Source organism: Antechinus flavipes, chromosome 2 (genome assembly GCF_016432865.1).
Source record: "Antechinus flavipes isolate AdamAnt ecotype Samford, QLD, Australia chromosome 2, AdamAnt_v2, whole genome shotgun sequence".
NCBI lineage: Eukaryota > Metazoa > Chordata > Mammalia > Dasyuromorphia > Dasyuridae > Antechinus > Antechinus flavipes.
The window spans coordinates 420,467,581-420,483,226 of NC_067399.1; the positions used below are offsets into that span (position 1 = coordinate 420,467,581).

The window sequence follows — 15,646 nt, forward strand, 5'->3', positions numbered from 1 at the left end:
TTCTTTCCAAGGTCATTTTGCCATCTCTAATTAACCTTATAAACCTCTATTATTCACTATAAATTAATCTTAAAGATAGCTGTTGCCTAAAGAATTTACATAGAAAAAGTTTTCTTTTAAACCTGTATTATTTATAGAAAAAATATTATATTACTTTATCCATTTGGAAATTTTTTTTTACTCCAACTTGGAATTATTAAAATTCCAAGCCTGAAAGGCATCATATGTCCTGCGACTATTTCTTTAGGTGAGATAAGACTGGTAGTTTAAAAGGTACACAAGAAGGATTTCATGGTTTTCTGCCACAGAGTTTTTCATTGGTCTTCCAAGACTTACTAGCTAATATTGTTTAAATTTCTTTTCTCATTGTTGTAAAAATGCTGACTTTTGGTAAAGAAAAAGATGTGTTTTCATTCCTTTTTTTTTTTTAAATCTTGGAATTAACAATAGGTATCTTCCGTTGCTGAATTTATTTAACATTTTCATAAAAGATTTGGAAAGTAAATTACAGTGTGAATTTTTTAAGCTTTTAGATGACACTAAATACTTATGTGTAGTCAAATGTAAATTTGTAATATAAGAATAACTGGAAAACTTAGTTACTGTTTATTAAGTACATTGTATGTACTAAGTGGCAGCTAGGTGGCACATGGACAGTTAGATGGTTCAATGGATAGACTCATCTTCCTGACTTCAAATATTTCTAGCTGTATGACCTAACCCTGTGTGTCTCAGTTTCCTTTTCTGTAAACTGATATCGGGAAAGAAATGGCAAATCACTCCAGTATCATTGCCAAGAAACCTCAAATGGGATCCCGAAGAATCAGACACACCTAAAAGGACTAAACATTGTGCTAAGCACTGAGAAATTTGAAGAACTATAAGGAAAAATTAAAAAGATGGGAGAAAATATGTTCAAAAGTTATAAAATTAATTAGATGGGGCAAGCCTAGATTTTTTCATTTTGATTCTCCAAGAGCTTCTCATACCTCTCTCATAAAACCCATTATCATACCTTTAAAAACTGTAATGGCAACTACATTTCTAGGGTTTTTTTTATTGGCCAAAATAAAATTATACACCCCAATACATTTTTCATGAGGTGCTTTAAAAAATAGATCCAAATCCTATTTAACCTGAGTAATTAAAGTTATTTACTACTTCTGGGTGTTTTTTTTTTTTTTTCAGCTGGCTTCTTTAAATACTTTTTTGTAACTATGTTGTAAACTTTAAAACTTTGAATTCTTTGGAAAGTGTGGGGATAGAAGTCAAATATTTTTATGTATTAGATGTGTATGCAATGATGGGTGGCAATGTGTAGTTTTGTAGGGAATATGCTATTGTTGAGTATGTGTGGGCATAAACACATCATATAGTCAAGTTAACATATTCCAAGCACAGTATTAAGTATAAAGGCAAAAAAATAGCCCCTGATCTCAAGATAATCACAAATTACTAAGGAAGACAACATGTAAACAACAATATACAAATGAAATATATACAGAATAAATGAGAAATAATCAAGAGAGAGAAGTCACTAAAGTTAAGGAAAATCAGTAAAGGCCTTCTGTAGAAGGTAAGATTTTAATAAAACTCAATGGAAGGCAGGATGTGGAAATGAAGGATAGCCCCAGCCTTCTTTTCAGTGGAACAAAAAGCATATCTTTAAATTAGTGACTTCTAAAAATATGAAGTCACTGAAAGGCTTTTCATTTAACATATTTAGTGCCACTCCTATTATCTTCTGCTTCCCATAGGTCCTGTTTATACCTAAGTATAAGGTAGTCAAAACCTTTTCTGAAATCATGTCTCCCCCCAAAAGAGTTTGTCAGATGTTTACATTAACAAAAGAAACTCTTTTTTTTTTTTTTGTGGAAATCTGTTTGTTTTCATATATGAATATGGCATGCTAGAAAATTTGTTTTTTAAAAAATTCAATACTTTGCTAAATTTAAGATTTTCAAAATGAAAAGTAAGATTTAAATATATATTTTACCTAATTATAAACCCCAAATAGTTTGTGGTATATAAGAGCTAATCACAAAGATTGGATAACCTGAGATCTAACCCTGTCTGTGAGATATACTCTCTGTGTAACGAGGCAAGTCAGTTAACCTTATAGTACTCTTCAGTGAGGTCAAATTTAGGAGGGCCATATATTGACTTAGAAAACCACAAATTGCCATTATATGTCATATTATATTTTTATTTAATTGTTTAAACATTTCCCAAATACATTTTAATTTAGCAGAACTTTTGCTGGCTTCTGACCCTAAGTTTGATACCTCTGGCTCTAGATCAGAGCTTCTTAAACTTTTTCTATTTGTGACCCCTTTTTGTCCAAGAAATTTTTATCTTACTCTAGGTATGTATAAAATAGGTATACAAATCAAATATTTACTGATAATAAATCATTAAAAAAAAAACCATTTTAAAACAAATTCTTTTGGGGCAGCTAGGTGGTGCAGTGGATAGAGCCCCCACCCTGAAGTCAGGAGGACCTGAGTTCAAATCTGATTTCAGATACTTAATGCTTCCTGGCTGTGTGACCCTGGGCAAGTCACTTAACCCCAATTGCCTCAGCCAAAAAAAATTTTTTTTTGCATGTATTCTACTATTTTTTAAAGACAAAAGCAAATTTGCATGCTAATGAGATAGATGTACTTGTTTATTTTTACACAAAAAATAAATCTTGGTGGAATATTTGATTCCTTTTACTGTTGCCAAATTTTTTTGTGACCCTCACATTCAGTTATGCATTCCCTTATGGGATCATGACTCATAGTTTAAAGAAGCTTTACTTTAAATGACTGTTTAAAATTACTAAATGCAGAGGAGATGCTAGCTTCCATTGGGAGAGGAGTTTCCTCCTAAAGTTATTTCTTATGCTTATCCCTCTACTCCTGATAAGAGGGGCATTGACATGATAGCAGGAAAGTAGCTTGGCCTGTAGTACCTGGTTGGTGCAGCAAATAGAGCAGAAGTCAGGAAGTTTTTTCCTGAGTGCAAATACAGCCTCAAGCACTTATTAGTTGAGTGACTCTGAGAATGTCACTTAACCCAGATTATCTCCCCCATAAATATCTCGACATTTAAATTGAACGACAAATCCTAGCCCAACATAATAAAAATTTCAGGACAAAAAATTCAGGAAAAAAGGTTCAGGAACCTTTAAGTATGAAAGTTTAAAATCTAAAGTACCTGGAATAGCTTTGGTATTTTCATCAAACTTTCAAGAAAAGACTCTAGGTAAATTGGTTTATCCACTGACCACCCTCATCCTCCTCCCCCCCAATTCTATATGTTTAGATAACCTGAATCAATTCCTATTGATTTCTTATCTAGTGTTTCAAAGAGGCAATCAAGATATATTGGCAATAAGTTAATTAAATAACTCCCCCCTCTATTTTATGTGATATACAATAATCCTTCACTCCCATAATGTTTTAATCAAGCTACACCAGTATTGCCAGAGAGGTTAATCTTATTAAGCAATTACTGAATAAGTATCCTGCAGAAGCAAATTAAAATGTAAGCAAAATACTGCCATGTGAGCCCCATGTAAGATGGCACATCGATAGAGATTTCATTACCTGGTCTTTAGGAATGTTTACACTCCTCAGGTTTGGAAACGAATCTAATAGACAGAACAACCCACACACCCTGATGTGTTAGTGGAAACAAAGCACTTGATTAATTACTTGAAAAGAAATATGTTCTTTGGGCTTTCTTCTTTTTTCTTTTTGTTTTCTTGTTATTGTTTTCCATGTTTTCACTCTCCAATTAACTCTTAACATGGTTGGTTATTGTGTTGCATCTCAGAAGGAAAAACACATGTTATTAGAATTGCTGACCATTATGTATATTTCTTGATAAAATGAAATGAATTCATACATCTTCACCACAAAGGATTCAAGAATACAGGAAGCCTCCAGATGCAGTGTCTGAGGGAGCGCCTTGAGCTAGTTGGGTAACAGAAAGGTACAGTTTTTTATGGGGAAAGGGATTGGAGGATTGGGGAGAGAATACAAAGAGAAGGACCATGAAGAGGAAAAAAATAAAAAAGACACAAATTACAGAAGATTTAAAGTTTGAATTAGACAAACTACAAAACAAAATGGCATTTTTAAGTAAGAATTCCATGGGCTTTTAAAATTCACCTTTCCCTTTTTACCCTGAATAAATGCTTTTTTTTTTTTTTTTTTGAATCCCGGTATCACAGTAAATACAATGTTAAAAATAGCAACAACTTTCCTTTGCCTCAGATTCCCCCATGTAATTAAATTATATAATCTAAAATTTATCACTGAGAGATTATTGTGGTGATGTGATCTTTTAATTACGGAGAATGTCACTTAAAATATTCCCATGAAAAATTATTTTAAATAATTTGAAATGTTTGCCAAAAACTACCATTGGAAGTTGACAATAATGGTTATGTTTTAGTCACTTTTTTTCTTTCTAAAGAATAAAATAACCCATTACAATGACTTTTCTCGAGTATTTATTTGAGAAGGTCAGAAGGACATTGGGGCATCCACTTCAAAAGGTCTTGTGTGAACAAGCTTGACTATTCCCCCATTCCATTCTTCATCCTGCTCTAGCTTGGGCTCCATCAATGCCAGCCTGTCTGTTTTAAGCCCCCTACTTTCTCGGTTTATAACTCAGCTGTAAACATTTATTTGTGCCTGGAGCACATTTCTTTCCTACCCTTCGAAAAAAAATCAGAATTTCCAGATGGTATGCAAGTTGGAAGGAAAAAATGGCAAAGACTGTTATTCTGTTTAGAAACATGTTTTTCTACACTTGCCCTTTCAGCAAAAACTTCATAATGATTTTTACTAGTTTGGCATAGTGTACAGAATTAGGAGCCAGATTAGCAGGGTGGTTTGTCATGGCTTCCCTGGATTCTTCCTATCAGCCTCCAAATGAACACAGGGCAGGCTCTCAGAACATTCACACCTCCCATTATAGCCAGAATTCCAGAAAGAACCAGGGGTCTCTACCCCTAGGACCACTATCACATGGCACACATTGTGACCTCTTTGAGGCAGATAGCTTATTAGTCTACAGAATCAAGACAAACTCCCTTCCATCTCCTCAGTTTCAATGGAATTTTGTTCTTTTACCATTCATAGTCAAGAATATCACCTTTAGAGAGTATCTCAAGTATCTTATTTCCCACATAGGGAACATTTTTTTAGTTAGAAAAATCTTCCAAGTGGTGAGCATCATTGCACTTTGTTTTTTGTTGTTTAGTTTGGGGAAACTGCAGAGGTGAGAAACTCCCTCTTTTTCTGTAGAATGGCACTTGCTCTGTGATATATAATCTTAGAGAGTTTCCTAAGCCCACTGAGTTCACTGACTTGCCCAGTGTCATAGCCAGTATTGGGCAGCAGCAGGATTTAAGCCTCTCTCGTCCTGATTCTGAACCTAGCTCTCAATCCACTGTGCCATGCTGCTTATCTCTGATGTTGGTGTTATCAATGTTATTTGTTCTGTTTCTCTATAATACCTGACTATGCCCTAGGGGTATTTTGCCTTCCTCCTTCTCCCAAGGGAGATGGCATGTATGAAAATCCTGACTGTACAAAGTCTCATCTCTGATCCAGCTTGGATCCTCTGAATGAATAAAAACAGTATTCCCTGGGCCATGAGATGTGTAAATGTTTGTTCATAATTCATAAGCAAAAGAGTTTACCATTTTCGCCCAAGGGCACAAAGTGGGATTTTAAAAAAGGGGTCAGAGACTAAATTCAGTCACTAGTTTGAAAATCAGAGAGCTGGTGAGATCTCATAACCCTTCATACATAATCTGAATGCCAACACACAAGAATCATATTGATCACAGGGTTGATAAAGTGCATTCACAAAGATCCTGGTGACCAAATGAACCATGAAGCTCTAATGAGAATTTTGCTGGAAGTCAATGGTGATTTGGAAACCTGGATTCCATGTTGTTTCTACCATCTTTATATAAGCTTGGTCCCTGGGCAATGAAGCACTGGACCTCTGGAGAGTATGTACAGTCATCTCCTAGTTAAACTGAACTCACAGATGGCTGTCCTGATTTCCAAATAAATGGAAGCGAAGTGTAATGACTGAAGCAATATTCTGAATTCAACTTTATTTGCAGTAGATAAAAATATGTGAGGTGGAATAATCTGTGTAGCAGATTTATGCTGAAGAGCCCTCTGAGTTCTGTTAAGTTTAAAAAGTATTAATATAAGGCTTCATTTTCATGTCATGAATATGGCTTCCTTTCCTTATCGCTTGTTTGGGAGATAATTTCACTGTTTCTGTAAATGAATTATGGCAACATTTTCTGAAATGATTAGTTCCTAATGTGGATATGGAAGGCTGTCATTTTTCCCATCATCAGTCTTACTTAAGTGGTTGAAGTTTTAGGTACATGTTTCTGAAATGGGCAATATCTCCAAATTTACATGAGCAATCTTCCGTGGAGTTATAGAGTTGGACTGCCCTGGAAAATTGATCATTAGTGTTGCCTTTAAAAAAACCTGCAGATCTAATCTTCAAGCCAGTGATGAACCATCCAGAACCATCATTTCTTAAGCATCTTTTTTTAAGGGTGAAGTGATTATCATCTTCCAAATGTTCTCCAAACTGCTTCTAGTTATAATAACAAAGATAGAGAAGAGTAGATAGTATGGTGTCCAGAAGGAGATGAGACCTAAGAATTATGAGTTGAGTTTAGTCCTACTGACTAATATGGTATTCTCAGTTATTGAAGTCAATTAAATAGTTGCTTTGGTTCAGATAATCGGCAAATCTATTTTTGGCTACACAAAACTAATATGACAGCTAGATGGCACAGTAGATAGAGTGCCCGGTCTGAAGTCAGGAAGATTCATCTTCCTGAGTTCTTTCTGGACTTTTACACTTACTAGTTGTTTGAGCCAGGGAAGTCACTTAACTTTGTTTGCCTCAGTTCCTCATCTGTAAAATGAACTAGAGAATGAAATATCAAACCACTCCAATATCTTTGCCAAGAAAACCCCAAATGACCAGATAGGGTCATAAAGACACAACTGAACAAAAGCAAACTCTTAATAGAGAGTGAATTTATTTAATAGGAAATATACTTTGATCAATCATTAAAAAGAAAAAAGCATGATCTTTTCTAATTTTTTCTACTTACATTCATGCATATACTTATTCACACATGCTCAGAGATAATGCTTACTAACCTATATTGGTTAGCCAGTGATTTAGGAGAATTACAATATTATATCAGTTGAGAGACCTGAAATATTTGTTTAACCTTCTCATTTTCCTGATGATGAAACTGAGGTCCAGAAATATTTGTTTCACACAGCTAGTTGTGGCAGAAGCAAGAATCTAATCACAAGGTTTAGGAATTCAAAGTGAAGATGTTTCCTTTTTGTCTCTGTATCACTAATACCTAGCACAGTACCTGACACCAAAATAGCTGCTTAATAAATTGTTAATTGATTGATTGACCTCAGCAGACCCACTAATCAAATCCTTATTTAATAAAAAGAGAAAAGAAGAAAGAAAGAAGGAAAAGGAAAGAGGGAAGGAAGGAAGGAGGTAAGGGAGGGAGGAAAGGAGGGAGGGAGGGAGGAAGAAAGGAAGGGAGAGAGGAAGAGAGGAAGGGAGGGAAGGAGGAAGAAAGGAAGGGAGAGAGGAAGAGAGGAAGGGAGGGAAGGAGGAAGAAAGGAAAGAAGGAAGGAAGGAAGGGGGGAGAGAGGGAAGAAGGGAGAGAGGAAGAAAGGAAAGAATTCCTTCTATCAAACAGTAAGTATAGATTAAGTACCTAATATGAGCCAGGTGCTGTGACAGTTATCAATGAACACTTACCATGTGCCAAACACTATGATAGTCAATAGTAAACATTTATTGAGCACTTACTGTGTTCCAGATGCTGTGCTAAATACTGAGTAGACCTTAGGGATATAGATACAATAAAATAAAATAATTCCTGCTCTCAAGAAGCATATTTGTTATTGGGGAAAGTTACATGTGAATAAAAAGTACAAAACAAATAAAGCTTGTTAAGGAGGAAGAACCCTAGAAAGATTAATGTAAAATGTAGTACTTGAGTTCTGTCTTAAAGGAAATGAAGGATTTTGTGAAGCAGAGGTGAGGAGGCAATGATTCCAAGTATGAACAAAGGCACAAAGCCAGGAGAATGAATGACATGTGTAAGTGAGAGAGAATGCCATCCAAGCTGAATAGTAAGGGGCAAACTAAATAATGAAGCTGGGAAGGCAAATTGGGGATAGTTTATAAAGGACTTAAAGCCAGAGTAGGTTATATTTTCTCTTAGCAGCAATAGCTGATTACCTATTTATTGAGTATGAAAATGCCATAGTCATATCTGAACTTAAGGGAAACAGCTAGGTAGGGGATAGAAATTTGAAGCAGGAAGACCAGTTTAGGAAGCTCTTACAATTGGGTAAAAGGTAATAAGAACCTAAATGCTAAGGTTATACCTTTATGAGTTGAAAGAGTTGGATATAAGATATTTTGAACAAATGGCAAGATTTGGCAATTACAGATATGTGATGGGGAAAGAGTGAGGCATCAAAAATAGCTCTAAGCTTACTGATCAGGGATATTAGAAGATGGTGGTACCTTCAAAAGAAATGAGGAAATTTGGAGGAAAAGTAGGTTTGGGAGCAAATGACTATGAATTCTGTTTTAGGCATGTGGATTTGAAGGCTTCTGGGTTATCCAGTTTGATATGTCCAGTAAGACAATTGGTGATGTGGAACTGGAATCCAAGAAAGGGATGGGGACTCCAACATACAAAGGTGGTTCTATAGCCTTTGCTTAAAGATTTCCATTAAGGAGGAAACCACAGCCCTCCAAAGCAGCCTGTTCCACTCCAGGATAGCTCAGATTATTAGAATTCAGGGTGATATTTGCTCCTTTGCAAATGTAATCAATTTCTTCTCATTAAGTCTTTTGGAGCCGCACAAAACAAATATAATCCTTCTTCTGTGTGAAAAGTCCTTAAAGGACAGCCATCATATCCCTTCCTTAGCCTTCTCTTCTCCAACTTAAATGTCCCCAGCTCCTTTGACCACATGATTCTGCACAATATCCCCTCTATAGGCCTATTTACTAGTATGTGGTAAAAATAGATCAAGCATTATAGACCTGCAGTCAGGAAAACCTGAATTCAAAATCTAGATTTAGATACTTATTGACTGTGTGATCCCGGGAAAGTAACATAACCTCTCTGTGTCTCAGTTTCCTCAGTGTAAAATGGAGATAATAATAGTGCCTCACAGTCTTATCCCAAAGAATAAGAAGCTATAATATATATGCAATGCTTTGTAAATATTAAAGCACTATATAAGTGCTAGAATTGTCATTATTCACATTATTATTATTATTATTATTCCTCCTCTGTTCATCTGCTGTCTCCATACCTTTATATTGATTATCCCCGAGCCAGCAATGTTTTATTCTTTTATCTCCCCCTCTTAATTTCCATATTTTCTTCAAGCCTCAGCTTCAACCCTAGAAGACAGAAAGCCTTTCCAGGTTCCTCCAGTTTTCCATACCTTCCCCTCTAAAATTATTATGCAGTTACTTTGTATGTATCTTACATGTTTTGTGTAATTTTCTCCTTCATTGCAATGTAGATTCCTTGCTGGTCAGGACTGGTTTTTATCTAACTTTGTGTATTTGCATCCTCCTTGCTTAGCACAGTGCCTGGCACATTATGGGTAGTCAATCCCTTTTGATTAGCAGATTAATTATAGAGAGGGAAACTAAAACATGGATTCCTCAGTAACCCAGGAAGGCCTGTCACTGAGATGGAATATAGTGTAATAGACAACAGTACTGGGCATGGAATCAGAAATATTTGATTTCAAATTCTGTCTCAGATATTTATAATCTGTGTGACCATCCAGGACAGATATCATAACCATTCTGATTAGTTTATTCATCTGAAATGATGAGTTTGATTCCTATAATATCTGATTTTCAAATTTTTCATGAGGATTAATGTGATAATGCAAATAAATTGTTTTGAAATTTTAAAGTGCTATATAAATGACAATTTTCCTGATTATTATTATTATTTAAATGGTGTTATGGTATTGTAGATAGGAAGGAAGCCTTAGAATCAAGAAAACCTAAATTCAGATTCCATCAGTTGACATGTACAGGTTCTGTGACACTAGCACACCAGACACAAATCACTTGACTTTTGTTTGCCTCAGTTTCCTTATCTCTCAAATGAAGATAATAATAACACTTATCCTGCCTGGGTTGTTATGAGAATTAAATAAGATTATAATAATTATAAGGCATCTTGTATAATACTGAATACATAGTAAGCACTATATAAATGTTAGTGATTATTGTTGTTATTATTATTATTACTTAGCCTCCCAGTACCCCAGGCAACTCTAAGACTCTGATTTAGAGAACAATTGCTTATCTGTACAGGGAAAAGAATTTTCTCTAGAGGAATTCCCTGCACCAATAACAAATGGAACTAAAAGAGAAATATACGAGACTACAATAATGATAGAACTTTAGACTGAAAGCTCTTTGAACGCCTATCTTTTGCCTTTTTGTATTCCCAAAGCTTAACATAGTATCTAGTACCTAGTAGGTAATTAGTAAATGTTGATTGGTTAAGTGAAACATTGCTTATTTTTTAGACAATAAATCCTAGTCTTCTAGTTGCTTGGAGCACTGAGAATTTCAGTGACCTGATCAGGGTCACACAGATTTTTCTAGGTTAATGCCGTGTATATTTTTCTTTCTAGATATTGATCAACACAGATAATATAATATAATATCCCAGAAAAACTAAGTTAAAATAGCTATATTGGATAGAAAGGGGCCTGATCAGAGCAAAAATCTTTGAGCCTCTGTGAAGCAGATGTGGTTATTGAAAAGGTAAAGATTTACACCTCAGTAGTGGCAGATTATGTCCTGGGGTTACTTTTCCAAAGTTGAAGTAAATTAAAATAGGATGGGATAACATTACTGTCTAAAAAGTAAGCAATGTTTTGACACTAGGGATTCATCTGATTTTTTTCCTAAGCAACAGCTCCTAGGGAGGTTGACTCTTTCTCTTTCAGCCCACAGCACTGGCATTTGGCTTGACATTATCATAATCCAGTAAATTTCTCTTGTAGTTCGACTTGTTTGATCTCATTTTCTTGCCTCTCTCTCTCTCTCTCTCTCTCTCTCTCTCTCTCTCTCTCTCTCTCTCTCTCTTTTGCTCTTTTTCTTCCCTCTCTCTTTTCTCTCTCCCTCCCTCCTTTGCTCTTTTTCTTTTTCTTATCTCTTCCTCTTTCCTTCTCTTTCTCCCTTCTTCCCTCTCCTTCCGTCCCTCTCCCTCCCTCTTCCTCTGTTCATCTCTGTCTCTCTATTTCTATGTGTGTGTGCTCTGTCTCTGTTTCTATCTGTCTCAATCTCTGTTTCTCTGGCTCTCTCTCTCTCAATATCCTGTTCCACTCCAGATTTGAAACATCTGAAAACCTATCAGAAATGAAAAGAAAGTCCGTTTTTATGAAATATGAAAGTTAAATACTTTTTTTTATCAATAAGTATTCATGAAGCATGTACTATGTGCCAAGCACAGTGCTAGGTAACAAGATAAAAAGGACTCTCAAAGGGCTTTTCTCTCTAGGAATATAAAGGGTCAATTACAAGTATAATTTTAATAAAATTTTTTCCACATGAAGAGACATGAAGGACCTCAAAGCCAGGAAAACCTGGGCTCAAATTTCACTTCAAACACATTCTGATATCATCCCTCTGCTTGATTTTAATTCCCTCTGGCATTATTTGGCCCTTTTGTGAGTTGTGAGGAAAAATATGATCATCATTTCCGTCCTAAATGTCTTTTGCATATATGAAAAAAGTAATCATGCCATTCTTTGCCTTCTTTAAACAAGAGTGACCCACTAATCCAGGATTCTTAATCAATATGCTGCCCCAAACCCTTTCTCCAAATAATCTCTGTTCCATACATTCATAATTGAAGGAAATGCTAAATTTCATTTAGAAGTTAGTGAAAACAGAGATGTAATCTTTTTCTACCCAAGTTCACAAATTTCCTGAAATCTTCTGTGGGCCAGCTTAAAAATAGGTGTATTAACTGATTAAGTTGTTTTCCTTGAAGATTGTACAATTTCTTAGTCACCCAATAAACATTTATCAAGTGCCTATTTTGATCTAGTATCTGAGGATTCAAAGAACAAAAATAAAAAAAGTCTTTGTCTTCAAGAAGCTTCTATTCTATATGAAGATATAAGTTGCAAACAGATAAAGGCCATTGATAACCCCCGAGATTAAACAAGACTTGCTATAGAAGGCTGCACCTGAGCAAACGTTTGAAGGAACCTAGGAATCCTCATCTGTAAAATAAGAGGTTTATTTGTGAAATCCTTTTAGATTTGAGGTCTAAGATCTTGGGAACATAGAGGGGGAAGCTTGGTGGTAGAGGAGATAGGCTATTGAAATTTGAGCAAATCCGACCTCAGATGCTTACTGGCCAAGTCATTTAACTACACTATGCCTGATTTTCTCCCTCTGTAAAATGGAGATCATAATAGTACCTACCAATTTACCAACTTTAAAACTCTATATAAATTCTAGCATTATTATTATTATTATTATTATTATTAATGGTAACAACAACATGTATCTAAATGGCAGAAGCAAGGAGGGAATGTAATCTGGCAAGACACAAAAATAAAGCATGGAATATCAAATTCAGAAAGCAGCAAGGAAGGAAGTTGGGATGGAAGATTGTATCCACAAAGGGGAGTTTATGACATAATCCTGGAGAAGTAAGCTGATGCAAGGTTGTGCAAGGCTTAAAACTGTCAAACTCAACAGTTTGCATTTAATTCTAAAGGCAATAAAGAGTCACTGAGGATTTTTGAGCAGGGGAGTTGCATGTTCTATTTTCTAAGAAAGTTATTTTACTAGCTATGTTGAAGATGAATCATAAAGGGAAGAGAAACTGGAAATAAAGAGACTAGTTAGATAACTATTGCAATTATCTGAGCAAGAAGTAATCATGGCCTGAATGAGATATGTATCCAAATAAATGGAAGGCCTGAATCAGACTTGTGAGTAGTGAGCCAAAATGGACGTAATTCTCTAATAGGAATTGAACTATTGTCAAATATAGAGTACACATGCCTTACTAGTTTAATCCTAATTAAAGTATCATAAAGATAAACAGGTTATCCCTTCCAAGAATAATCTACAACTGACTCAGATTTTTTTTTTTTTGAAGCAAAGTCTTTCCTAACTTTTACATCTTTTTTTTAGCACATCTGACTTTTTATGACCACATTTGGGGTTTTCTTGGCAAAGATACAGCAGTGGTTTGACATTTCCCCTTCTCCATTTTATAGATAAGGAAACTGAGGCAAACAGGTTCAAGTGACTTGCTTACGCATCTGAAACCAGATTTGAACTTAGAAAGATAAGGCTTCCTGCTTCCAGGTCCAGCACTCTTAACCACTATACCACCTAAATGGCACTCATCTCTTTCAGCATGTTTCCCAATGAAGGCAATAGAGGGATTGCTTACTTATACCTTTTCCAAGTGCAATCTTCCTAGTGTAGGTAGCATATGTGAATTTTTAGGTAATTACTTTTATCCCTGTATTAAGACTGGGAATTACCTACAGTTCTCTATTTTTCCTTCAGAGTTCAAATTCCAAAAGATGTTAGTCACTGAAAGTATATGGATTATGTGGGTTTCAGGTGAGGGAGTGATTGTTTCTTGCTACTAAGAAATTCTCTCCAGGATTTCTGGTTATATTCTGGGAAGGGATAAAGATCATGCAGAAGAAACCCCTTACTATATGTTGAATGCTGGTAGTTGGATGGTGCTAAAGCATTTTTCATACCAACCTTTGGTTGTTATAATGATGATGGTGATGATGATTTTAGCATTTACTGTGTGCCAGATGAAGATATCAGGACAAATGGGGGAGAACTTGTTAATCCTTCCAGGTCTCCATGCCCTTTTTCTAAGATCAATAAATAGGAGACCAGCCATGTGGTGAAAGCATTACGTTTTCCATTGAGATATTTTCCTTTTGCACATATTTTAGTTTGGTGGGGTTGTTATTTTATTTAACAAAATGTCAAAGACTGTATTGAACTTGTTTTTGGTGTGTAAGAGGAATAATTAAAGTCTGGAAGAATTAAATTCAATGCCACATTAATATTACCCCTTCCCTGTTGATAATTTTTACATCCCAGTCACATTCAGGGTGGCTGGAAGGCGCACAAGCAGCTTTACATGTACTTATCTGACTCTCTGCTCTTATTATATTTGATCAGCAAAGAGCAATCATAGAATAAAAAAAAAAAAGTAGTGTGCCAAGATTCCAGATGCCCTAGGGTATGAGTTTATAGCTTTGTTATTTAAAAAAAAAACATTTTTAAATGTTTTAAGCTTTGATTTACAGAGAAAAGTTTCTGTGAGTTTAAATATTTAGAAAAAATTTGGCATATAATTAAACAGAAATTCAGACCCAATATATGCATGAAATATGTCACCTACTTGATGCTTCTTGTTTTTCAGGGCCCTGGACTCCAAAAAACAGCAGCATAGATAGTGGGGAAGCTGAGGTAGGAAGACGGGTCACCCAAGAAGTACCTCCAGGAGTGTTCTGGAGATCTCAGATTCACATCAGTCAGCCTCAGTTCTTAAAGTTCAACATTTCCCTCGGGAAGGATGCTCTTTTTGGCGTGTATATAAGAAGAGGACTTCCACCATCTCATGCCCAGGTATGAAAATGCCTGATAGGAATAAAAGAAAAAGTTAACATCCTTGTTAACAGAGTCAGCTCTTCTAGACCTATGGGTTATCCCTTGGGCTATTGGGTTAAGTCTTTCAAATGTCACATATATTCTGTTGAAGATTAAAATGTCAGGATGATATCAGGCAAAATTTCGCCCTTATATTTCTAGGTGCTTCTCCTCTACTTGCTTTTTCCTAATTCTTTTATTGTTTTTGAGATAATTTCTGTTGGACATGGGCTTCATCTGAAGTATTAGAGATGAAGTGATTATTCTGGATTTTATTGTCTCTTTCATTTTTGCTTTAATCCCATATTGGTGGAGGAGGGAAAGGGAAATCTTCCAGTGGCTCTATCTCAGAGGAATATTAGCACCTACTGAACTATGCTTACAAGAAGAAATGTACTGAATCTAAGAAAAAGCATATAGTGTTTCCTTTCCACGCTAACTCGTGAAGCCAGTGGGCACAAAATAAAGAGGATTTAGAAAACACATACATTTAGAGAGGAGAAAAAATATATCTCATCAACCTATCATGATCAAGTCAAAAGAAGATTTCAAAACCTGTTAGAAAAGTGTGCATGTAGCAAACTCCATTTAAGGAATTCAGAGTTTTGGAGGCTAGGAGGATCCGTGCAAGGACTATGTTTTATTTTTGAGCAGATGGGAATGCATAGATTTTATATTACCTTGAACAGCATTTGCTGTAGGCAGGGATAAATAAGGTAGAATCACTGAGTCAAACTCATTCTACATAATCTCATCTGCCCTATGGAGAAAGAAGCTAAGGAGGGAGGCACATCTGTGAGACATCCCTTAGGCATGAGGAACCTCATGAGTTGTTGTGAGC

At 35.5% G+C, this 15,646-nt stretch overlaps 1 protein-coding gene across 6 annotated transcripts in view; it reads left to right on the top strand.

Annotated features, from left to right (window-relative positions):
* Window positions 1-15,646, top strand: part of TENM2 (teneurin transmembrane protein 2) — a 1,239,558-nt gene that overhangs the window by 1,059,747 nt on the left and 164,165 nt on the right. For all 6 annotated transcript variants that reach the window (XM_051978860.1, XM_051978861.1, XM_051978862.1 and 3 more), the window contains one exon: window positions 14,579-14,784. In XM_051978860.1, the coding sequence (XP_051834820.1) occupies window positions 14,579-14,784 (206 nt within the window). The remainder of the gene's footprint in view (window positions 1-14,578; window positions 14,785-15,646) is intronic.